The sequence below is a fragment of the Dryobates pubescens genome, chromosome 2, assembly GCF_014839835.1.
Source record: "Dryobates pubescens isolate bDryPub1 chromosome 2, bDryPub1.pri, whole genome shotgun sequence".
Classification (NCBI taxonomy): Eukaryota; Metazoa; Chordata; class Aves; order Piciformes; family Picidae; genus Dryobates; species Dryobates pubescens.
In genome coordinates, this window is record NC_071613.1 from 55,853,113 (window position 1) to 55,878,975 (window position 25,863).

The 25,863-nt window shown below is 44.0% G+C and overlaps 1 protein-coding gene across 2 annotated transcripts in view; it reads left to right on the forward strand.

Moving 5' to 3' along the window:
- The window catches only part of GTDC1 (glycosyltransferase like domain containing 1), a 254,239-nt gene extending 228,966 nt beyond the window's left edge, over positions 1-25,273 (forward strand). Inside the window, exons 10-11 of one of the 2 annotated variants that reach the window (XR_008463067.1) lie at positions 4,588-4,682; positions 25,249-25,273. Coding sequence is in view for 1 of the 2 variants with exons in the window: in XM_054177813.1 (XP_054033788.1) it covers positions 4,588-4,620 (33 nt within the window). In the remaining variant the exon portion in view is untranslated. Of the gene's footprint in view, positions 1-4,587; positions 6,913-25,248 lie in introns of those variants that run through there. The other variant, XM_054177813.1, reaches the window with a different exon arrangement.
- Positions 25,274-25,863: the final 590 nt, after the last annotated feature.

Here is a 25,863-nt window from a genome sequence, read left to right on the forward strand (position 1 = left end):
GCGCAGCGCTGAGGAGGAACGGGAGGGCTGGATGCTGGGGGCTTAACCCTTGGAGCTTTGAAGGCAAAACAAGGAGATACATGGGAAAGGCATGTCTGTAAACAATGATAATTAGGCTGTTCAAAAATCATAACACTGATTAAAATCTCTGATTCATTATTTATTCATCACAGAACCTCTTTGCAGACCTGGGAATAGTGATTAAAACCTAAGTGCTTCTCGACGTTGCGCTGCTAGCGAGGTGCCTAAAAAGGGGTTAAAAATGGAAAGGAAAGAGGAAACCGAGCAAACAGAATTCTTCTTTCAAAAACCAATACTTTCTTCTTCCCTTCCTGGCAGGAATACTCCTATTCCCCCAAATTTTGGTATTATGAAAATGTTTCTCATCCGAAGTACAAGTGTTAGACTGAATCCAGTTGGTACTAAAATTGCAAACACACTTTCGCTCCCAGAAAAAGCCAGCAGAGAGGAACTTACTTTTAACTCCATAATAGCAGGTTCCACAGTAAATGAACAACTGATGGTCAACTGGCCAATTATGGTATAAATACCTCGTTGTTTACAGCGAGGTGTTAAATGAGCCTTTCAAGCACAAAGGATCAGACTGTCTAAGCTACAATTTGTGCTTCATCCCATTATGTCTCCCCGAAAAAAAAAAAGAGAAGAAGAAGAAGGGGGCCGGTGGCGGCGTAGGTAATGTGCCCGCAGAACATATTTCTTTCTGTTGATTTTAGTTTGCTTTAATTCAATACACACTCTTGTTTACTTTTTAAAATTTAAATAAATGTCAGCATTGTATAATTTCTATGTTAACAAAGCAGTGAGTGAAATCCCTTGTATGTTTATAAAATATTATTGTTTAATTCACATAGTTTAGGAATTCCAAATGTTGAGAATAGGAAGGAGGCCAAATACCATCTGTTTATAACTATGATGCATCATCATATGTGTACTTTAAAAAAAGAAGAAGGAGGAGAAAGAAAAAAAAAACCCAGCTTGGTCAATCATGGCACTGTTCTATCTGTTAGGAATGTGGTGAGGATTTCAAGTTGCTCTGTGTGATTTGCAGGGAATTTCAGTGGGGGATTTTATCCTGAGCAGGGATGTTGCAGGAGTTCCTGTCCAGAGAGCTGCACGAAATACTCACGTGCCCCAACTATTGCAGCCACCAATTCAACCACTTTCACCCTGCCTCAATATTTCCCCCCCACACACACTCCCAAGTCCTAGAGGTCAAGAAACAAGAATTGAAAGGTTTGATTTTAAATTCCTTCTATTTTTTATTAGATTTTTTTTTTAGAGGGTGGAGTATGCATTGGGGCTTCATTTTCATGTGATTCGCACATTCATGTGCCTGGGTTTTTAAGGACAGAAAGAAAACACGAAGATTATGTAGCCTGTCTGTAGCACAACACAGGCTATGGGCTGTCATTCAGCTGATTCTGCAAAGGTTTGGGGTTTTCTTTCCTTTCCTTTTTTTTAACCCAACCCTCTCTGTCAAATGTGAGTAGTTTTAGGTCCAAGTTAAAATAGGTCCTCGTTAAAAATAATGCATTCCATACTACTGCGTCCGTACGTAACGTGCATTTTAAAGAGAAGGTAGTCAGCAGGCTTAAAAACAAAGAGAGTGTCTCCAAGTTAAGCAGATAAGAAGATTTTTCTTCTTTTTTTTTTCCAAACCCAAGTTAATTAGCTGGCATGTCAAGCCTCATAGATGTCTTCCTACCTTTCAAGGGCTGAAGAATCCCCAGTAAATGTACTTAAACTTCCTAGTGAGGGCCGGGGAGATGAATGCAGAGATTAGGGTGAGCATTACCCTGCCTTCTCAGTGCATCCCAGCTGCAGTTCATCCTACTATTGATAATGATGCTTGGAGTTACTGAGGTGGTTTCTGAAACTCACATATGGGGTCCTTTCCCCAAGGATGAGGAATAATAGCAGCACTCAGGTGGTGCAGGGAGGGTAAGCACGGATTTGCCGTTATCTTTGCCTGGTGCGCGGTGACTTCGGTTGTGCTGATTTAATAAACACAAAGGTGCATTCAGGACAAGGGCTGTAATTCTCTTGTTCCTGTTTGAATTTTGTGCTAACAAACAGGAAAAACAAACAAGCAAACAGAAGAAACCCAAACCACAACAAACAAGCACAGGTGAAGGGAAAAAAAAATGTCAGCCTGCTGGAACCCAGCCCTGGCAGAATGCTGGTGCAGTATGAAACGTTTTGTGGCCAAACTCTCAGCAATTTCTGTAATACCACAATTTAGCAATACTGTAGGCTGAGCTGAAATGCCTGGGACTTTGGTTTTTTTGAACTTCTTCCTTTCTACTGTTACATTTAACGTGCAGCATCTTGAATTACTTAGCTACAGCCAGATAGAAAGTTACAGCTCCTTTTTGCTCTGCACCGAGCTGTTCCTGCTAAAAACTGCCCATCAGAGTCTAAAAGCCCTTTCCAGTGTGTTTTCCATCATTAGTCGGTCTTTAAAGTGCCATTCTGAGGCAGGTTTTTATCTCTAAAGGTTTTGACTTTTTAATTAGTAAAAGGAAACGCCTCACACACCTTCCTTAAGTTACCTTTGTAGAGCTGGTTCCATCTACAGAGAAATAACTTGCCCCTGTGTGCAATGTGTTTGATCTGCTCACGCTGATACTACAGGAGTGAAAAGCAGGACAAAAGACACCTTCTGTCCCTGCAGCTTGCAGAAAGTCATACATGGGAAATGTGCACAACCCCAACTCAACACAACCCTGGTGTTCTCCACCAGCTTCAGATAGTCAGGCATGCATTCCTGCATATTACTGCCTATTTTCCATGGCTACGTGGTCCTTGGTCTCCTAGGCTGAGATAGGAGTCAAGGGGGAAGATTGTCCACTGATGATGTGCATACCTGTCCACAAGGAATTCTGTGGAACATTCACACTCATCTCTCACTTCATTTTTACACGCTGGAATAGTTTTGTGAGATACACTGACAGAAGCCCTTTTGGAGGTCGCTAAATACCAAGTTTGTTGCATGCTTGGTTTCACGCAGTTCCTGGGCATTGAAGAGTCCATTGAAGAGGTGCAGAGCTGGCAGGGAGGGGTGTCCAATCTCACCCAAGCACAGGCAGAAATTCTGTATATAGAGCTGTGGTGGAGGTTATAGTTCCCCAGGGTAGTGTACCTGCTCTACCTCTTGGACATCAAGGTAGGTACTCATCAGTCTCTGAACTGGGGCCAACAGCTTTTCATCCAGCAACTGCATGCCTTGCCCTCCTTGTTTGAGGGTGGATGCCTTGCAAACAAAACATGCACCAGGCATGAAGCATGCTGCATATCACAAGGAGAACATGCTCCCCAGTGCATCCCACTAACCCTTTTGGGGTCTGAACTCCTCTAGCAGTGCTAGCCAAGGGCATTCATCATCTCACAATCTCCTGGGCATTAACATTTAACCATCCTATAATTTGGTTTTTAAGTGAAAGCAGGGAGATTAATAAACTTAATCTAGCATTCACACAGATTTGAGGACAGCTGACCTCTGCCCTCTAGAGACCCAGGCTCATTTAAGAATCTGCATCTGAGAGAGCCCCTACAGTTGTAATGTCGCAGCAAGTCCCGTCCCCCATGGGCTGCAGCGTGTGCCCCCTCCACCTCTGCAGCAGGAACAGCGGTGACAAGGAATTGGTTTCTTTTATTTATGTCTCCTGCTTCTCAAAAAGGGTTAGCAGACACAGGTGCCTCCTGCAAGATGGAGCAACTGTCCAGGGGAGAACCCAAAAAGGAAAATCTTAGTCAAAAAGGAAAAATGAAGATTCAGTCTTCCAATTTGTTAGCATTTAGCAAAGAAGAAAAATAATAATAACAATAATAATGGAAATAAAAGACACAATTGAAAAAAACAAACAACACAACAATAAAGTCTGGGATGTGACATCATTGTTTTGGGGCACAGGTTTGCAGGTTTTGGTATTATCCTCCCCAAAAGCCCAAATCAGCAAAGGCTTTCATGTGGAAGCGTTCAGGCTGCGGAAACGGTGCCTCCAAGTGCAGAGCGCTCTGCGTGGATTGCTTTGCACATCTCACGTCCTGCCATTCTTTGGGAGGAAAAAAATTTGGCTAGGAGTAGTTTTGTCAATGCTATTAATAGATATGTTTAATGCAGAAGTGTGCAATGTGATGAACAGCCTTGGCAGGAACCATACCCAGCCTGATTGTATTGTAATACTGTTTGATGCAGCAGTATGTTTGATCAGTTACAAGTGATGAGTATCATATCACATCAAACAATTTAATACAGTCTCATTGTATGGAATTATGGCTGCTGTCAATCAGCATGTGGCCTATTCCTTGCAGATCTGGCTTTGGGAGCTGGAATACAATGGCAGCTACATGTGCATTAATAAATAAAGTGCTGCTGAAATTCCATGCAGACCTGTTGAGGATTTCTTTTGTTTCTCTTTCATGGCCTTTTTAGTATTTCTTTAACATTGTTTTTTATTATGTTTTTATTATTTTTTAACTTTATTGTTATTGTTGTTGTTGTTGTTATTATTATTGTTGTTATTATTATTATTATTTTGTTCTCCCCCCCACTTTCTTTTTCAGTGCTGCAGGGAGATGAGGCCACCTGGTCAATAGGACTGCCAAGGATGGGACCAGTGTGCTTTGAAGAGTGCTTGGAAAACATCTAGCAAAGAAATGTGAGAGTTGGGAATTTTGATTTTGGTTTGTTGTTTTTTTTTTTTCCCTGTGAATATCAGGCTGAGCATCAAGCCACTGAACTTGTTTTCTGCTGAAGCTTCACAAGAGTCTCTTTTCCTTGGCTTCCTCAGGGGGAGGAGAGGCTACCTATTAAAAATGCATATGTTTTGTCTTACTGCTTGGCGCACCTCGCTTGATAACCCCCTACTTTGATTTGGGGATGGCGCTCTTTGAACTTAAAGTCTCTTCCTTAGGACTGATATATTCAAGGTGCTGGAGGGGAAGCCTGTGTCAGATGAAAGATCCGTATGTAAATAACGGTGTAGAGGTGGGGTTTAAGGCATTACCCATTTTACTATCAGTTTCAGACATATGCTGCTCTGATGCCGGCGTGCCTGGCAAAAGCTGGGAGCCCCTCACACAGCAGATGATTTTTAATGAAGTCATACTCTGCTGCCTACAAATACAGGGTCATGCTACACTTGTACGGGAGCAGTGATTGCAGTAATGTTGCTTATTGTGGTCAAAGAGGGCAGAAGATTGCCTTTTTGCATTGTGTGGCTCTGGGGTTTTGGAGCCTGCACAGACAAATTGATTACACTGCAGCAGGCCACACATTCTGAGAACGGAGGTGTCATGCTGGAAAGCCAAATTTCAGCAGCTGATGAATCAGTGCAATGACTGTGAGTTGTTCCACCTTTTGCTGCGCTCTGAGCCTGCAAATCTAAATAGCATCAGGACTTGAAAGGGAAACCTCAGAAGAAATTTTGGTAGATGCTAAAGGAAGTGGTTGTTGACTTAATAAACGACACATTTCCTTCTACAGAGCAAATTATCCTAGGGGTTCAAATGAAGCATGGGTAGAGGCAGGGGCAGAGATGAGGATATCTGCACTGGAGGAAATACTTCTAGCAGACTTTGGGGTGGTGAGTTTGAGTTCACCTCTGGTTTGGACGGGGTACATCCTTGGCTTTTCCACCACGGGGATTTCCCAGCTTGTATTGACTGATCATGACGAGGGACTTAGAGCAATCAGGGCTGTGGAGCTAGTCTGGAGGAGGCTTAGCCTTTATGTAACTCGAACAACCTGAACTCAGAGGCATCCTTATAAAGCAAATAAATAAAGCCCCAGCTTGCTCCTGTAATATCATCCACCTGATTATTCCTGAGCACTGCTCAGCCAGGTATTTCCTCTGCCTTGTAATCCAAGCAAGACAGACAAGACCCCATATGCTCCCTTTTCCGTATGGGAATAGGTTGTCCTGTTACCCATCTAATTCTGGAATCTGTTGAGTTTTATGGACTACAAAATGGCCACAATTATACCCTGCAAGAGCAAATGTCTCTGATTGATTCAGAGCCAGAGAGCTCCGTGGTGTCTGATAGCCTGGGCCGTTCACGGTGCAAGGTTGTGTAAAGATAACAAGTGTAAAATAATATTTATAACTGTGCTTGTGGAAAAAAATGATTCTGCTTCAGACATGGCCCCTTACAAAGCTCCCAGTGATGCTCCAGAATCACACAGCACCTGAAGTGGAGCGTGTCCTCCCCTGGTTTATCGCATGTCTGCCTTTAATTGGCAATGGCTCCGTCTGAGACCGTGATCCATTCAAATCCTGTAGGCCACACAGGTCTGGAAGGTATTTAGATCAGAAAACTCATCCAAGCAAGAGGAGCATTGCTTTGCCACTAATCCACAGGAGAGCAGTACCTCCACAAGGTTATTTGTAGATTATAAGGCCAAGAAAGGACTATTTGGATCATCTGGTGTCACGTGTATAACACGAGCCATATGACTTCCCTCAATTAATTCCTCTTTGAACCAGAAAACCTCATCCTCTACCCTCTCTAAAAATTGCCAGTGGTGCAGAAGCCACCACAACCTTTGATACTGTTAGATACTGCTAGACATGGTGGCTTTTGGAGATGTTTTTCTCTCAAACAAGGAGCCAAAAGTGGTGTTTATCTCCTGTGATCATTAGATACTTGTTGCTAGGGAGAGGATGTCAGTCACGGCATGGAGGCTGAGGTCCCATAAATATCAGTGTCTTTTGCCTGGGTTTCCCTCGTGGTCCTACCTCCATCTGACATTCTTCCTTTTGCCCATTTTCTGGGGCTGGTATTGCAAGAGGCAGTTCATCAGCAGACAACACAGTGCTTTTGCTGCAGAGAGCAATGGTCCACTGACAGATCGTGGTCCCAGCAGTCATTTGGTGAAATCTACCCAAGATAACCAGAAATGGCATGGCTGAAATGATAATCACACCTATAGCTAAAAGGCTTTGAATTGCTCTGCATTTTAGGGGTCTGAAGAAACAAAATAAGAGAAATCAAATGGTGTAGGTTGTGAAGCTATTGCTGCTGACTGGAATGAAAGGCACCATATGTGAGATATGTTGCCGATGTCTTGTCTGCAGGAGAAGCTGTTCTTAAAGAGAATAGAAACAGAGTGATTTGTGCCTGCTGGGGGGGGGGCATCAGTTCATGGCTTGGTAGCATGAAGGGGGGGTTAGAGAATGAGAGTGGATGCCATTCTCCCACTATGCATGAATGTAATGAGCTCAGGGTTAGAATTGTTGAACTAAAATGTCAGATTTTTAATTATAAGGAGAAAAGCTTTAAAAAAATATAATGCTCTAGAACAGGCATCCACCCTCACTGGTACAACACAGAGATCTCCCTCTCCTAGCTGCACAGCCTATCAAATGGGTGAGAGGAATATCATCTTGTAAGCAGTTTAATACGCTTCCTAGCTAAGGAGGTGCCCATAGCTCCCTCATCATCATCATAGCAAAAAGCTTCAGAAATGCAGTAAAATTCAGGCCCCTCCCTCTTTTTTTTTACTTTCTTGAGGGAAAATTCATAGTGACTCTTAATGTGTGGAAGAGTGAGCCATGGGGAGAGAGGACATGGTTCTCCTCTCTCCCAGGTGTGCCATAGCACTCTGCACCCAAGTCACTCAACCCTGTTGTGAAGCATTCAGGGCACCTCCAGCCGTGGTCCTCTGTGCTGTAGTGACACAGGCACACAGGGTGTTCAGGAGGCAGCTTGCTTTGTGCAAGCAGTGCACAGCCCACTGGTATTGTGTGCCACTGACATCCAACGTGAGACCTTCAAGCACATCACTAAGAGGATGATCTTAAAGGTCCTTTTCAAGCTAAATGATTCTATGTAATTCTGTGTCTCTCCCTCCCTACCCCCCAACCCCCACCTTTGGTGCAGGACCCCCCAGCGAGTTAAAAGTATAAGGGCTGCTCAGAAAGAGGTCAGCTAACAAATGATATCGAAATCCTAGTCCCAGATTTTCTGTTTTCAACATGCTGCACAACTAACACTGTGACACTTTGGCAACATGATGGAGAAGAAGGGGGGAGGGAAAAAAATAAAACCCCACAACAGAAACCTGTGCCAGCTGACTGATGAGCACCCATCTTTTTTAATTAATTGGGTTGAAAAATGCCTTGTGTCACTTCCAATGCAGGGGCTCTTTCAGCCGTGGTTTTGTCTTGGTTTGGGTTTTTTTTTCTGGATGCATATAGGGAGGTATCTCAGTGTGGATCTGAAAGCCCAGCATGAGGCCTCATCAATGATAAAAATATGTATATGCTAGAACTGTCCACACATGCCCGAGGGGGGGGGGGGGGGAATATTGGGAACTTAAACATATATGTGTGCATAGAATGTTCTGTTCTGTGTTCTGAGAGATCTTTATAAATAGATTTAATATATGGTTCTATTATTCACAGCTTTATGTGTGCCTGTGTGTGCACTGTAAAATCTGCTGGTGTTTTGGTGGGGGTTGTTTGTTTTTTTCCTGGTATGCTTTCGAGGGTTTTATTTTATTTATTTTTTTAGCAGAGTAATATATCTGATTTCTCTTTAAATTAAATGAATTTATTTGTCTGCCTTCCCTTAATGGAATCAGTTTTGATATACTCTTTGTTCATGCTGTTACAGGCTTCAGTCTAAGGGCTCTTTGTATTAACTTTTTTAAGTTACATTACAAAGAGGTTTTAAGATTTCCCAACAGGCTTTTATTTAACCAGGGCTTTTGATCTCAAACCTGCTGGGGCCTAGTGAAATCCTTACCAATTCTCCAGTAACTCCTCACTATTGGAATTTGAAAAGACCCACCTGAAGGATTTAACTCGCTGTATGGCTTCAGCCATCCTTTAGATGCTTCTATTCATGCAGACAGCGAGGGGGTGAGGGCACCCTTTGTGATCCTCCAAGTAGCCTAAGGTGCCCTTTGCATAAGTTGTACTCCTGAGGAAATAAAAATCAGGAGGACACAAACCTATATACCTTATTTCCTGCTATCTTTACTTAAAGGAGGAGCACAGGGGGTCTGCTTAACATCCTTTGCTACCTAAATACCTTTTGGACATGGGAACTCAATAAAGGAACTTTCATTGCATCCATTACCCTACTGCGGTGCATAGCAAATTAGATTTAAAAGGGTACTTTTTCCCTTACAGCTATTTCTATCATTTTCTTTAAAATTTCAATTTAGTGTCTAGTGACAGAATATTCTGTAATGTACATTAGAACTATATAACACCAATTATGCTAACTGTGAACATTATTTCAAAAGAATTAGTTATATTAAGTTATAGACAAACCGTTGGGGGAAAAAAAAAAGAAGAAAGGTCAGGTTGGGGGGTGGGGGGGAAGGGGGGAAAAAAAAGCAGCTATGTGATAATGTTTTAAAGGAGCAACATGAAGTGAATGCTCTTTTCATTTGTGAATCCTTTCATTTGCCATAACCCATGCTGAAATTTCATTCCGCTTTTGGGCTGGCATTACTTAGGCAAGGCGATGGCACCTCACCCCCCCGAGCTTGCAGCTGTAACGGGTGGTGTAAAGCCTCCAAGCTGAGGCTTGTGGTTGTTGGAGAATCAACATCTCCTCTGGGATGTTTTTTTTTCTTTTGGGGGTGGGAATGGGAGTCCACAAATGCATGAAAAGCCTTTTGGCAGCCACTGATGACCAGTGGAAAGGGGGTGGAAAAAAATGTTGGCATACGGAGCTTGAAAGAATATAACAACTAAGCACATTCTTGTCCCACGATGTGTCCGTTACCTGCAGTTCCTGTCAGCTTCCTCAGATATTACTGGTTTAATTTCGTGTTGATGTTGAAATCAAACCACCCCAAAGAACACAACAGAATCTACTTGCCTTCTACTTACTTTTTTTTTGTAATTATTATTATTATTCATGACTCCATTTGTTTATTTGTTTGTGGTTTGTGGGCTGGAGGTTTTTTGGGTTTCAAGGAGTTTGGGCTACTCTTTTGTGTGCGTGCATTTGATCCGGGTATGTATTGCACTGGAGTTCTTTGGGTGTAGGTGTGTCAAATAAAAATCCTCTGGTCCTACTTCTTCCTCTTTTTTTTAGACTTTATTTATTTATTTGTTTTTCTTGCTTAGAACTGGTGTAAGACTTTCACTGGAATTGTGCAGGGTTTGGTTATTTCAATTTGCAGGGATTCCTGGCAAATCATTTGTGTTTGTTCGCGGTCCCGTGGGGTCAAACTGCCATGAATTTTGAATGATCTAAAAACTGTGTAGTTTACTCCAGCTAAAACTGCCTTCCACTTGAAAACATAAATCAGCTCACTTGAAATCTAGTCGAGGTCTTTTCTTATTTATTTGTTTTTTCTCCACACTTGGGATTTGCCCCAGCTCCAGCAAGAGCTGGAGCATCGTCACGCTGAGCCCTTGTGTTCAGAAGAGCTGTGGCACCCAAGCTGCTCCCACAGAACAAAACTGCCACCAGCAAAGTGCCAAGCTGCTGAGCAGGGGGCAGTCATGACTGTCCAGCACATGTCAGCGAGCCATGGCTCCTTAAGCACACTTACAATATGGTCCACTTGGGACTGCAGTTTGTAACAGGTTCGCTCAGGGTGAGTTTTGCTTCTTTGGGGGGTTGCTTACACCAGTCTAGAATCCAATAGCTTCACAAACAATGTAGGACTGCAAGTCAAGAGTCTTTTAACTTGCAAACACAGCTCCAAGTGGAGTCACAGTAGGAGCTTTCACTTTTTCTCCAAGCAAAGTGAAATGAAAAGCAGATGCACACACTGGCATTGTCTCTGGGATGGATGATATTAGTTCACCAGCTTGACATCTGCTGAGACTAGATTAAAACCCCAAACATGCTGGGCTAGTCCTGTTTTCTAGCTCCTCTGAAATGGATTTGCCTCATCAAGTGTTTTGTGGATTCAAGCTTACCTACAAACCTGGAAGCCTCTGAGCTGGGGCTCCAAGTTGGGCTTTTTGATGTTAAGAAGGTGCAAACCACCCTCAATACATTTATGTATTTGTGAACTGAATGGGGGACTTTAACACAAGTCCATCCTTACAAGACAGTGAAACGAAAGGTAAGAAGAAGAGGAGGGCAATCAGAAGAGGAAGTAGGAGCTTTTGATTGGCAAGGCCTGACTGTATTTGAACATGTGTCCATGTGCACCCACAGACCAACTCCCCAGTCCAAGACCTTTATTCTTAATAAAATTTCCTGAGCCATGTCATCTTTGCCCACTTCAAAGAGGAGAGGCTGTGCTTCTCAGGCACATCTTTTCCACCACACTCTACTCATTGCTCTGTGTCTTGGAGGTGTATAGAAAACCCTGATTTCCATGTGGATGGTGATGGTTGCCTTTGTTGAGGGAGCAGCACCGGATGCTGCCCGGATGCTTGAGCAGCCAGGAGAAACCAGAGCTTCCCAAGTTTTATTCTAGCAGCTCCCCTTGTGACCTTTGGTAAGTAACTTAACCTGTTGTCCTCAGGATCCCCAGTAAAATGGGAGACCTTAATACTTATCTGGTGGGATAACAGTGCTTAATACTTACCTAATTGGATGACAATACTTACCTACATACCTCACAGGGGTGTTGTGAGGATTAATTAGCTAATGTTTGTAAAGTGCTTTGGAGATGGAAAGCAGCATATAGCAGCAGCTAAGCACTGTTACTCCCTGCCAGCACTGAGACCTTCAAATGGCTAAGGACAGAATAAGAGTTTTTAAATGAAATGGTGCAGGGCATCCAGACACTTGGAAGCATTTTTAGACAGAGGTTTCTAAGAAAGTTGGGGAACAGGAAGGCCTCATTATGTGACCAGAAATCTGTATTTCTTTTAGCTGCCCCACTAAAGTTAATGGCAGTTAGGTGTCATTTGATGGGTTGCAAAAACTGCTTGGTGGAGTGGAAGATAAGTCAGTGTTTACTCTTGCTGAGCTAACAATATTTCTTGAAATAAATATTTCTGTTACAATTTGGACAAACAAATACACTCAGTAAGCCAGAGGAGGTGGTGCTTTCTGTGTTCTTTCTGTATTTCTTCCTCTTTTTTATCAGCATCATTCTGCTCCCATTCCTGTTAGGGTAACTGAAAGGTAACACTGCTGCGGGAGGTGGAATTCCACCAGACGCAAAAGCATTTATGTGAGAGCAAAGTTATGTTTGTATGTGGTCTGAAATGCAACTTGACACTTGGAGTTGAAGAAAAATCCAAGCCACAGTTCCTAGAAATACACAGAAATGCGACTTGAACAGCAATTGTCAAGGCCCTTCCTGACTCCAGCGTGGTTCATGGCAACTCCTGGACAGATACTGCAAAAGGAAGGTCTGATATAGCACAGACCATATGGTTTTTTCCCTTTCACAGGAGGAAACTTTGCAAGATTTTTGCCTTTAAATATTTTATTTGGTGCCTAATATGGGCCTTTTGGTCCAAGAAAGCAGCTTTATAGTTATCAAAGCTCCCATTTGTTTGGGTTTGGTTTGGTTTTTTTGCAAGAGCATTTCTTCAGATCTTTTATACTTCAGCATTAGGGAGAATTCCCACAAATTCCTAAAATCTGTTAAAGTAGAGCAGAGTGCTTGCATTGGTATGTTGTATGCTGCCTGTCCCTGGTCAAAAGGCTGTGCATTCTCATTCTGGAGCTGCAAAAGAAATTTGATACACTGCTGGGCTAAGCACCAGGATTTGGTTGGCTCTAGGACCGGTTCTTACATTTCTACATCAGTCCAAGGTAAGAATGGGAGAACCCCAGATAGAAAACCTACCCCAAAGCCTTTCTTGTGGATACCAGGTTGTTTCCAAATGTAATAGAGACCATTCACCATAATCACAGGTGAGTCAAGCACAATGGCATCAAAGAGCTCAAAGCAGCCAAGAGAACCTGACCCAACCCCAAGCACATTGTCTGTGTCCCAGCTGCCAGAACAACTGAGAAGACCTTGGAGGAAGCCAGCCAGGAAAGTCAGGTGCTGTTGCTTGAAAGAATATCCTCCAGATTAACTGGCATTGGGCCCTTCAGCTGCTGCTTGAGCCCAGCATGGGCCCATGGGCATTGAATCCAGCTTTGGACCACAGGAAGAAGATGAAGTATGACTGACACCGTCACCAAGAAGCTTGTCAAGCCAGTGCTTGTAAGATATGCATATGAGCATAATAGCTATCTGCAGTTGGCTTTTCCTCAGGAAGGGCTGGGGGGGACAAGGGGACTTGCTGTTTAGGGACAATTATCTGTATCTAGGCAGCAGAATTTGCAGGCTTGTAAGCAGGGGGATTTGGTTGAAGTAGTGCCCAGCACAAGTATTTCCCAGAACAGGAACTGTTGCAAAAATGCAGAGGGTCACCGTAGCTGGTGCTTGGAGCTCAAAAGATCAAACTACAGACAGGGAGGAAAAGGTGGGGAAAGACAGGTACACAATTGGATGCTGAGGGAGCAAATAGTAGAAAAAAAGTCAAAATCTGAATTTCTGTCCCTTCTTTCAGTGACCTCAGACATATCATTTAACCTCAACATAGAAAAGGCTAAAATCCCATTTCTACTGCACCTTAGGAGTTCTTAGAGATAGTGAAGCATCCAGGTGCCACCATGGTGGAGACAGACATGGATATGCTGAGCTGCTCCCATCAGAAAGCATCGTGTGATGGGAAAACACTTTTTCTGTTACCTCCGCTCTTGCTGCCTCTGGGAAGCCTGAAGAAGATGTAGCAGCAGATAGCTTCATACACCTGGGTTTAATCTTCACTCTCCTGCCTTACACAAATCAACTCCATCTGATAGTGTAGTGCAGATTCCCACTGTGTTCACTGCCTTGGCAGCACTCCTTCAAAAAAGAGATGTTCTGGGAAGAATGCACAACTCAAAGTCTGACTTTCTGAGCAGACAATGCTTGCTGTATCAGTGGTTGGTGATGTGTAGTTCTGCCCAGTCTCACCTGAAAGTGCTTCAGTGATGTCTGCCAGAACTTCTAAGTCAAAGCTTTTGATCCTACCCTAAAAAGTGTTTTATAAATAGCAACTTCCATTAAAAAACAACCAAACAATCCCTTAAATTATTTAGCGGTCAAACAAGACAGTGGTACTGAACAGGAACGCTCTGAGGTGGCATGTGTGTGTCTGAGCATGAGGCACCTGATCACTGAGACTGTTTCTGGCCACCAAAGAGATATAGGCACATCTGGGCTATGATTGATTCTACATGAAAAAGCTCAGCCATCCCTTCCTCCCCTGTGGCCAAGCATTTACACTTTTGCCTTCAAGCAGCACTGATGTTACCTGCTGCATGGCCCCTTTGGGGAGCTCAACTGGCCAAACCCAGCACCTGGGAAATGGATCTCAGGTGGTCACTGAGGGTGTCAGCACCAGCCTAGAAAAAGGATGAAGGATGAGGGACAGGGGATATTGGAAAGGGTAATGACATAGCAGCCTCAGAAGGGCCTGAGAAAGACAGCAAGGAAACACCCTAAGAATCACAAAATTATGGGATCACAGACTGGTTTGGGTTGAAAGGGACCTTTAAAAGTCATCTCATCAGTCAGCAGGGACATCTTCATCTAGAGCAGGTTGCTCTAGAGGAGCCTGGGCTGCAATGTTTCCAGAGATGGAACATCTACCACCTGTCTCAGCAACCTGTTCCAGTGTATCAAGAAGACACCTTGGTAAGTGGGTTTAATCGTTTTTGCTGTAGGTGGCTGGATACAAAGGATTTAAGAAGGTGTCAAGACAGGGTTGAAGAAGGAAGAGGACAAACCTGTCTTAAATTAAGCACTTGCTTAGAGACAGCCTAAACTAAGTGAAGGACACCCTGTACAGGATGCTACCACCCGCGGCAGATCTGAACCCTCTTGGTTTTGCCTCAGCCTCACCCATCAGGGCAGGCACCGCTGCAGTGAAAAGTGTTTGTGCTCTGCTCAGTGGATTTCTGCAGCCCTGAATGGGATGGCAGGAAGAATTAAAGTGAAGTGTCCTCTTTGGGTCCCCAAGAAACGGAGCTTTCTGCTGGTTAACCATTACTTCGCGTTTTCCCTTCCTCACAAAACCACTAAGGTTAAACATTAAGCGCCTGCAGTGAAGGACACCTGTATTTGCTGGTCCCATTATGCAGCTCTGCTGAAAAGGCTTTACAGCTGTCTAAATTAGCATAATTAAATCCACATCAATTAAAACCCCTCCATCATCTCTTTCCCCTTCACATGCAGATAGTAGCGTTTGTCTAAGGTGCTAAGTGACAAAAGAACTTTTTAACGGTCCAAGCCCCGGCTGAAAGGAAGAGTATTACGGTCTGTATATTGGCCCAGGGTTCACCTTAACACCAGTGGAAGTGATTAGTGGTCGCGGCTCTGCCTAAGAGATGCTGGGCTGCGTTTTGCATCACAATTATTTCACTATCCAGAGCCATGCATTAGAGATGTGCATTTTACAACCTGCTTTTCCTTCTATTGCTCCTTTATACCCCATTAATGGGGGTAAACAAAGCCTGACGTGATTTGGCCAATTTCTCCCACTCTACTTTCTTCCTTTTTTCCCCTTTCCCCCCTGCCCTTTCCGCTGTTTTTCTTTGTTTTTCTTTTTTGTTTTCCTTTTTTTATTATTATTTATTTCATTATTTTGTTGTTGTTTTGTTTTAGGGTTTGATGGTGTTCTGCGAGGGGGAAACCCCAGTGACCCCAAGATAGCGGCAGGGCTGCGCTGTGTGATGCTAGCAAAGAGAATTCCTCCAGATGAAAACTGACATGGGGTTCAGGGGTTAATTTCTGGAACAGGCACATTTGCATACAAATGAAAAATGATGGAATTTCTGTTCTCCTAAATTTTCAATGTCATCAGCATCAAACAGCAGTCAGTGCTCCCTTGCTGTTTGAAGAATATTCATTACTTCAGAAGAAGGGGCACCTTGTTTGGTATTAATCTCCTCTTCAGGTCAATGACTTAATTTGCTAAACTCCATCTGAAGTGCCACTCACTTTCTGATTTCTCTGCTATTCTTTGTTATTTTTCATAACATGTTCTTAATACTCTTTTTTTTTTTCAGTTGCAAGGGGGTACAAGTCTCCAGCAAACGTGAATGGGTTGAAGGGCTGCCTTTATTTATTTAGTGATTTCCATCCAAGGAGCTCAACACCCATCTGTATCATTTGTAGCACGTTTTGGTGTCTGCTTGCCTCAAAATTAGCAGGGAAAAAAACCAACCACAAAACAAAACCAAAACCCAACAATAATTTGCTGACTCAAATGGGAAACCAAACATTTTTCTTTCAAAGCTGGTACCTGAGCGGACATCTGGGGCTTTGTGCAACAAGGTTATGGGGTGTCATGCCTCTAGCTAAAGGTAACAAGCAGCAAATATAATTAATCCCCCAAAGAAAATCATAATATTCTTTTGTTTCCTGCCTCTGGAAATTCTCATCTGAAACCTTGGTGGCTGAGGACGTACTCGAGGAAAGTTTTGTGCTAGCTCTTATTTCCCCGTTGTCCTCTCTGTGTCTGCCAGGGGCCTGAGGAAGGATCCCATTTCCCCCCTGTTTTTGCCCTTCATGGTTATAATTCTTCTTCCTGAATAGGGATTCAGAGGATCTTTAGATCTTCAGAGCTTGTGGGTGTTACTGGGTAATTAGCCCAGGGCTCTGGTATGGCCATTCCCACTCTGTGACCTGGACACTCCTGACTGCAGGTCCCGGGGAGAGAGGGAGATGTGGGCCCCCCCCCAGTACATAGAAGCTTCATTCCACCCAGTTCACATGGAAGGCCTACAACAAAGCCTCAGAGTCAGAATTTGTCTCATAATCTTCTGTTTTAATTTGTCTAGGCCTTTCTGAACTTTCTGGCCAGGCTTATTCCTGATCCTCAAGATAGTGTTGGGGGTTTTGTTATTTGTTAATTATTAATTAAATCTGGTTTGGGGATTTTTTGGCATGATGGCTTATGGAAATGAAGCAATTGCACTGCCTGTTTCTCTGTCTGTCACCCCTACCAACTTTTGAACCTCTTTGCCAATATCTCTCCAGTTTGTTTGCAGGCTAGAGATCTCGAAGGTGTGAAGTGCTTTCCAGTAGCTTGATTAATTTTATGGTTTTTTTTTCTCCAAGTCTAACCCTGAAACAGCAACATTAACTGTTTGAAATGGTGTGGATAGCTCAGCTTTTCTGGAGGGTTTTTTTGTGTGTGTGTGTGACTTGCAAAAGGGGAAAAGAGGTGATCTGGGTATTAATTCCTTGTGTGTCTTTATGAAGCCTGTTCACCAACCCACTCCAGATGCCTCTGAGTCCATCTGGGTGAAGCTCAAGATCCTTTGCTAAAAGAAAACCAAAACCAAAGCAAATAAACAAAAACCAAAAGCAAACAAACCCAAACAAAATAAATAAGTAACACCCCCCCCAACAAACAAGCAACAAACTATTTGCACATAATACATACACAGAATTGCATCTCACTGACTACTCTTGACATATCCTTTCCATAAACTGAGGATTTTGGAGGCTTGTCCATGTTTATTGGGAGTGTTGCTCAGTGGGGCTGCAGTCCTCCCCAGGACCTGGGGCACTTGGAAGATAAAAATAAACAGCGGGAGACGAGGGGGGGTGCAGTGATATTCCTACCTGCAGCATTAAGTATAAGAGTGTCTCAGGGCCTTGATCCTCAGCCCCTGCCAAGCTGGATTTAGCATAGGTCATATTAAGGTGGGGCAAAGGGGGCTTTGTGTCATTTTTAGATCCCCTTATCCCAGGCTGGTGAGCCCTGGTGTGATGGGAGGGCGGGCAAGTTGGGATGGCAGAAGGCTGGCTGTGTTGGCCTGGCGCCATCCAGAGATCCTCAGCACTGAGGGCAATTGGGGGGTGATGGGATAAGCCAGCTTTGCAAAGGCAGCTGCTTTGGGAGCCCAGATCTGCCTGGTTATCCATAGAGAATGTCCTTATCACAGAAAACTTTCTCTATGGGAAGGCTTGGATGTGGGAACAGATCCTGCACCGCCGTGGCCCTGTGCCTGGCGATCAGGGAGATAGATGCTCCCCGCCAGTGCGGTTTGTCCTCGTTGGAAGAACAGATCGAGGGCTTGCCAGAGAAAGCCAAGGGAGTCAGTGAGAATCAGCAGCATGCAAAGTTCAGGGCCAAAGAGTTACGACTGCCCATGTCTTGTGCTGTGAAATGCTTGTACCGGGCAAGCTGAATTCCTCCTGAGTCTCTTGTGTGAGAAAATGCAGTTGAAAAGGTGACTCATGAACGTTGTCATACTGCAAGGCTCAGGCTTCCAGTTAAAGGAGCTGATTCTTAATCACATCTGCCTGTCTTGTTTTATGAATATTGATCCTGAAGTCAGAAAAAAAGAGACTTGTCATCCTCAGCGCATCAGAATCTGGCACTTGCCTGCTCAGAAGCAAGCGGTTCTGCTGCTTAGCTGCTGCAGATGCTGTGGGTTTGTTGAAATAATAGATCCCTGCCAGCTGAGAGTTTGGCCATAAAATGAGAAAAGTTGAGATTCCCATTGTTGGGTTAGTTTGGCCACATTAAAGAGACGTCGCTCAAGAAATGTGTACATGAATATGCTAATGTTTATTTTGCTAAGCGTGGGTGCCAGGATGTGCCATGTGGCTGAGTTAGTGTTACTTTAAGAATCTCAATTTTTGCCTCTTCAGACTTTTTGAGCTTTTTAAACTTGTAAACACAGCATTTCGTTGGCATAAAGTCTGTGCGATTTTATGCATCCAGCTGACTTTTATCTTCACTTTTTACATCACCTTAATACTGTAAGAGAGAAAGCACTCATCTGTTTGTGATAAGTTTATCAGAAATACTCCAAAGTTTCCCATGACTAGGATATTATATTGTTATGGTGGCTTGCTACAGGGTGATTTTGAGACAACAAACAGAATATTTCAAAGCCCAGATGTCCTGTTTAGACAAGGGGGTTTATATTGATTAGAATCTGCTTTCACCTAACGCCGTGTAGTAAATATCACAAAGCGGTAATTAGAAAATTTGGTACAATATTTAGCCCTAGTCCCTGTGTGCCAGAATTGTTTGACTACTGAGGAACTGGAGCTTGTTTGCATCCCAGTGTGTTGTGAAATGCAAACTTCAAAGAAAATATTATATCTCCCAACTCCAGCTCGTGAGAGTCTTGGAAGTATAATACAGAAAGGCTTAACAATCCCTGCTGAGGAAAGGGCAATTTGACACTGAAACTACTGTTAAAGCACCGTTGACATACTGGTGGGCAAAAAAAAAAAGAAAGTGCTTATTAGAGGAGTCTAGTTACAGTCTCAGGAGCCAGGGAGAGAAAAGGCACCAGAGTCATTGTGAACGCTGGCAAGTTGCACCAAAGAAATGCGTTTTGTGTGTGTGTCTGGGGTGGTTTGCCTTTTTTTGGTTGGTTTTTGTTGTGTTGGGTTTTTTTTTCTACCCCTGAACTACATGCATCTCCGTGTTTGCTTCATAGGCTTGCTGTGAGATCGGGGCCCTCGCTGCATTCAAATAAAATATTTAGATTTGCAAAACTTCTGGAAGCCAGATTTTAAAGGGGGGGGGGGGGGGGGGGAAGAAGTTTTTTGTCAGATTGTCAGTGTCTGAATTTCATCACAATCTGTTCAGCTGTTTGTTGCAGGCAGGCGTAAAACATAGTGGGTAAGTGTGTGTTTGTACTGCTTATACATATTGAAAGAGGGCTGCCTAATCCCCTTGATGAGGAAAGCTCTGTAAATTATATACATCTGCAGGCTCTGTGCATGGGTAGTACAGAAGCAAAGAGGCAGATCAGCAATTTGAGGGAGCAAAGAAGAGTTTTTCCTCACAAACTCAGGAACCTTTTAGCAGCCCAGCCTCCTGGTGATGTCATTGAGGTGGTTTTGTGTGTATGTGTGTGTGTGTATGTGTTTTTTTTAATGACCTGACAGTTTTGCCTTAAAACTTTGCCTCAGAGGCCCTTCCACACACTTAGGATTCCTGGCAAGAGAAGAAAATATTTGCTGATGACAGCTCTGAATATATTCTCTTTAATTGTCACTTATGTCTCTGTCCCATCCTCTGCACCAGGCTAAAAATAGTAACTGGGGTTGATGGTTTCAACACCATCTAATGTATGTATATTATTGCATACAAAACTTACATAAAAATGTCAAGAATGAGACCTAAGCCAGGAATAAAACTGAAAATCACAAACATGAGACAAGACCCAAATCATGAGGGTGTTGCAGGGAGATATTATATTGATGTCTCCGTGCAAATACATGCAAGCAGAGCTGTAGAGATCCTCCTGCCTCCCATGCAGAGAGGATGCCTGGAATGATATTTGCCTGTTTATATATAGAGATATATGATTTTTTTTTGGTAAATAATTTGTGGGTTGTGTTTATATTTATCCTTAGCATTCCTCTGATTCCTTTAATAGCATGATTTGCTAATCATGCTGCAACACTTGTAAGGTAAGTGCAGGACATATTTTCCTGTCCATTTCGCAGAGGATAAATTTGTCCAAATTACACAGCAAGTGTCTGGCAGAAGTGAGACTAGACACCAGGGATCAAATCCCTTTGATTTCACTGAGGGAAGGATTTGATTGCAGGAGCCTTGTCTCCGGTTCCGTACCCTGTCTACTACGTCCTCGTGTGTTCTGGGCTTTTGTTGATACAAGTTTTGGCTCATAGGGTTAAAGGAAACTGTGACAGAGAGGCAGTGACAGTGGTGTTAATGTGACACTGTAGTTATGGTTTTGTCAGCATTGCCATTATAAACTTCTGGTTGCAGCAATTATAAATCAACCATGAAAGAAAGGAGAGAGGAAAAAAAAAGAAAGAAAGAAAAGAAGAAGAAGAAGAAATCACTGTGAACTAAAACTTGGCATACCAGAGTCCAGGAGGGGATGCTGAGCTTTTAGGAAATAATGGCTTCTGATTACCATGGACAGGCATGACATGATGTGCAAATGTACACTCCATATTGCACTGGAACAAAACCATAACGAGTGTCACCACTTTGTCATGGCCACGAGTGTGAGGAGAGAGGGTCTTGCTGACTTTTGGAGAGGAGAGAAATATTTTATTGCTCCCAGAAACATCCCACGAATGCTCTTAACTAGTTCCTAATTCTCCCTGTTTACTCTGTATCATCCCATGTCAGGGAAACACGATGGCTGGCTTTGGGGTTTCCAGCAGAGGAGACAGTCAGCTGGTGTTGATCAACACAGCTCCACCGAAGTCCACTGAAGTTAGGTTGACTTACACCAGCGGACAGTCTGGCTCCGTATCATCTTTCCGCAGCAGGCTGAGGCATTTGCTACCCATTTGGAGGGCTAGTTAATGTTTGTTTAACTTTGAAAAGTCCATCTTGCCATACTGATCAAATTCCAGTTGCAGGCTAGGCATAAACCGACTTAAAAGCATTTTCACTGTGGATGGAGTTGGGTGCTTTTAAGTTGTGTGGTGTGGGTATTTACTGCATTGTGTCCTGGTCTTTTCTTCTGTCAGACAGCAAAGAGATGGAGCAGGTGGTGCTCAGCCAGTTTGCTACCAGAAGGACGGGCTGGGAGACTTCAGGTGTCGCCTACTCTGAACCCAAATCGTGATTTTGCACGATGAAGCTGAGTCAGTGACCATTCTGGGTCAGAGCTCTGGGCTGTCCCCGGGACCGCGCTCTCTCCTGCATCATCATTCATGAGTCACACGAAAGCCGAGCCGCTGGCTCGGAGCAGTGCTTCCCAGCACAGCATTCCCCAACAGCAGAGCTGGAACTCGAGTCCTTAGTTCTGAATTCAGCTTGGAAATAATTACAGTGCCGTAGTAGCTTTGGCTCTCAGCAGTGTTACTAATAACCCAGCGCTCGATGTGAAGCAGCTTTCCCCAAGCGCTCCCAGTGTCAGGTTACGGAGAGCAGCCCTCCAAATAAAGGTGCAGTAAACTCGAGGTGTAACTCATCTAATCCTGTGTCAGGGTTGGGTGGAAGGAGGAGAAGAAGGAGAAACGACTCGCTGGGGCTTTTTTTTTTTTTTTTTTTTTTTTTTGAGATTGTGACATTTCAGTGATGTACCAACAGAGGAAATTTTGCTTGCAGAATCCTGTGAGCAAAACACTTCTGAGAATGTATGTATACAATTGTTTGAAAAAACACAGGGTTACTGACACAGATGCCAATTTGGTAGGGCATATGGAACATTTACACTTGCCTTTTTCATTCTTTCTTGCTACAGCTGGTACTGATTTAGTATGTGAAATTTTACTAGCAGGAGTGCTAATCAAGACAGAGATTTCTGTGAGGATTTAGTCATTTATGTGGAGGAAAACTATGGGTATCATTAAAAAGTACAAGATCATCTATGAGAGGAACATTATCATTAGCAACCTAATTTTTAAAGCAAACAGAGGGGGGAAAAAATACTGTATCTCTCGAACAGCAGCAGCAGCAGCAGCAGCAAATTGTGCTCTTGCAACGTTCAGAGTCATGGCACCTCTCGCTAAGGTTGGGAGGAGAAAATCTCAAATTCACTTCAAAAATAAAATGAAGTGCTCCAAGTGTGGTTGGTTTGGGTTTGCTTTTTTAAAGCACTGTGATAGCCTGCTCTGCTGCATCAAATGGATATGGCTAGAAATAGGATTAAATCCAAAAAGCACATCCAAAGCCTGGATCTGTGTTTGAATCGGAGGCCTCCATTCAAACCCAGCCCGGTGATGGGGCTGCTGTGTTTGAGACGGGTCCAACATTAGCCCACATCTAAAATCCAGAGTTTGTAGAACTTCCCTGTCTAAATTTTTTTATTCATCATTATTTTTTAATTCAGGCATTGCAACATGAAATGGAGGCATTTAGGCCTTCAATACCAATTCTGGCCAGTTTGTGATGGTGACAAGGACCACTCTATCCCAATTAGAAGGCAACGAGAGTCTATTACTTATCCAAAGAGGTGATTGTACATTACACACAGTGTAAAAAATTATGCTCGGGTTTAACTACCAATTGCTGCCAAGATTATTTCAGTGCAAACAGCAGCAGAATAACTGCTGTATGTTAAATATGTTGTACAGGTGGCCCAGTGATATGGGAGACCTGAGCAATAAAAGCTGACATCTGTGGCTGGAGGTGCCTGAGCGCGGTGGATGCGCTGTGCGTGGTCCCCATGGAGGGTGGCCAGCTGCCCATCCTCGCAGCATTGCCTTCGTGGAGAGATGTGTGAGGAGCTCTGGAATGGACTCTCTGCCCTTTTCCTGCTGCTTTTCCACCAAGTTAGGGGACTATGGGGGGAAGGTAACGTGAGGAGGATGCTGGGTGATGGTGCTCTGAAATGCCTAGAGGGTTGCCAGTCAGTATGGGCAGTAAATAAATAAATACCTGCTTGCCACTACACAGGAATTCACCTCAGCTTCTCAGGGATTAGACTTCATATTGAGCTTTCTGAATATCTTTGCAAGCTGCTGTGCTTTGGCATGACAGGCACTCTTTCCTGAGGCAAGCCAATACTGAGCAGGCTTTGGAGAACAAAATCAAGGCAGCTTCATGGGTTTCAGGAGTGTGAGCTTCCTCCAGGTGCCTCCCTTGCAGTATATTTTAGGTAGATTCTCTGATATCACTGCATTTAGTACCAGTTCTGAGGTGCAGATGTGAGGCATCTCCTTTGACACCTACAGGTAATGGCTCTCTTGTGGTGACTCCATAAATGCTACAAGGTTTTCTCATGTACTTTGGGATCTACCAGGGTTTAAACTTTCAGATAAGTCAGGCACTGAGTTCCTTTATTTTTTTCACTTCCATGAGCTCTGGGTTTGCGTTTAGTTTAGTTGTTGTTGTTTCTTTTCTTTACTATTTTTTCCCTAAGTATTGTAATGTTTTTATTTTCCAATATCACATCTAACTACTCAGCAGTAGAAAAGCTGAAGACTTTTTTTTTCGTTTTCTTCCTCCCCCCCCCCCTTTTGTAGAGCTAGAAAGAGCTAAATGGCTCCTGGATATGACAATGACAATTTTCACTTAAAAGGCTTTTTCCCAAAATACATATAGCACTAAACACAATCATCTCCGGGGGGCAGGGAAATGGCCATCAGGCTAATTAGCTCAAAGCAAGTGAAACCATGGGGGAAAAGGAAGGCTGGCATTTAGGTTGGCTTGAACATTGCTGCTTGCACTAAAAATTGCTTGCATGTCTGTGACAGCCATGCAGAGATGTTGCTGGCTCTGTGGACTGAAGGAGTGCATCAACTTCTCCATTGATGGTGTCGAAGCATCTCAGATCTGACGCTTGCAATGTTGAAGCTCCCTTCTGCAGAAACTTCAACCACCCAAACTTTATATTGAGTGAGGTGATTCTGCCACTTTACTCTGGAGAGACCTCGCCTGGAGTACTGTATCCAGGTCTGGAGCTCTCAATATAGGAAGGACACGGAACTGATGGAGCAGGTCCAGAGGAGAGCCATGAAGATGATGGGGGGGCGGGACCACCTTTGCTGCTAAGACAGGCTGAGGGAGCTGGGGTTGTTTAGCCTGGAGGAGGGGAGGCTCTGGGGATACCTAACAGCAGCCTTTCCATACCTGAAAGGGCCTACAAGAAGGATGGAGAGAGACTTGTAACAAAGGCCTGCAGTGACAGGGTCCCCATCCCTGGAGATATTCAAAGTGAGGCTCGATACAGCTCTGGGCAACCTGATTTAGTTGAGGTTGTCCCTGCTGACTGCTGAGGGGGTTGGACTGGATGACCTTTGGAGGTCTCTTCCAACCCAGACCATTCTATGATTCTAAGACTCTTCCCGATGTAGCAAGGTGTGAGGGTCTGATGTTGGGTCAGGACAAGAATATTCTAGGACTCCTCTCTGCCTCCCAGAAAGAAAATCAGATGAATCATGATGGAGATTTCACTGTTACTGTTGGTATGAATACTTACATCACCAAAAAATGCGCAGTACAGCAGTCTGAAGTCTGAGACAGTTTGTGATGTTTAAACATCTTAAGCACTGTTGAGCATTTTCTCTACATTTCTTGATATGGCACTGCGGTTTTATTTAAGCAATCCCGAAAACCGTGGCCAGCTGCACCATCTGCCAGGGATGATGCAGGATGGGTGCCTCCAGCATGTCAGCGCTCAGATGTCATTTACAAGGGAAATGCTTTCTGTACTGGGAAGAGGGCAGAGACAAAGAGCCCGGGCAGGCAGCAGGCTGTGCTAAGTGGAAAGAAGAATTGATACCTTTTCTAAGGCCTGACCTGAACATCTGAGTTCCTTCCCTTGGGGTTTCTCACCCCCAAATGTTCTTTTTTCCTTCTTTGGGTTTTTTTTGGTATTTTTTTTTTTTAGTGTGTGTCTGTCTGCCTTTTTTTTTAATTTTTTTTTTTTTCCCCTCAGCACTCACAGATCCAAAGAGGCAGTGAGAGATAAAGCCTGGTCTGATGTGGAACAGGTGGCTCGTCCAGGTCATTGAGCGCCACGGAGGCTGTGAAAGCCAAGCGTGCGGCGGGTCCCACCTCGGCGCGAGGCGCGGGGGCGCACGCCGGGGAGACGCTTGGCATTTAAAGGTCAGTCCCTGGCAGGTCCTCGGCGTGTTCCCGCCAGCAGGTGACCTCTGTGACTGCTCTCCCATCTCGCACGTCCCTCTCCTAAAGCAGCCAGGCTGCACCTTTATGGAACTGTTTGCAGGAGAGCGAGGCGTGATCACAACTAGGCTGAAGGGTGTCATATTCACTCTGCCGCCGACATGAGGACCAGTGGTTGAATATTCGATTACATGTCAGTCACAGCACATTAGGCAATCTTCCAGTCTGCCAGCTTTGCCCTTCCCAGCTCCCAGCTAAGTGTCATCAGGAAAGAAGTAGCACGGTGGCAGGCAGGAGGCTGCACTAGAGGCAGTTTGCTGAGAGAGCTTCAGTCCCCATCGAAAGTGTCCTGCTCTCTCGCAAGGGAGAGGGTAGGGTT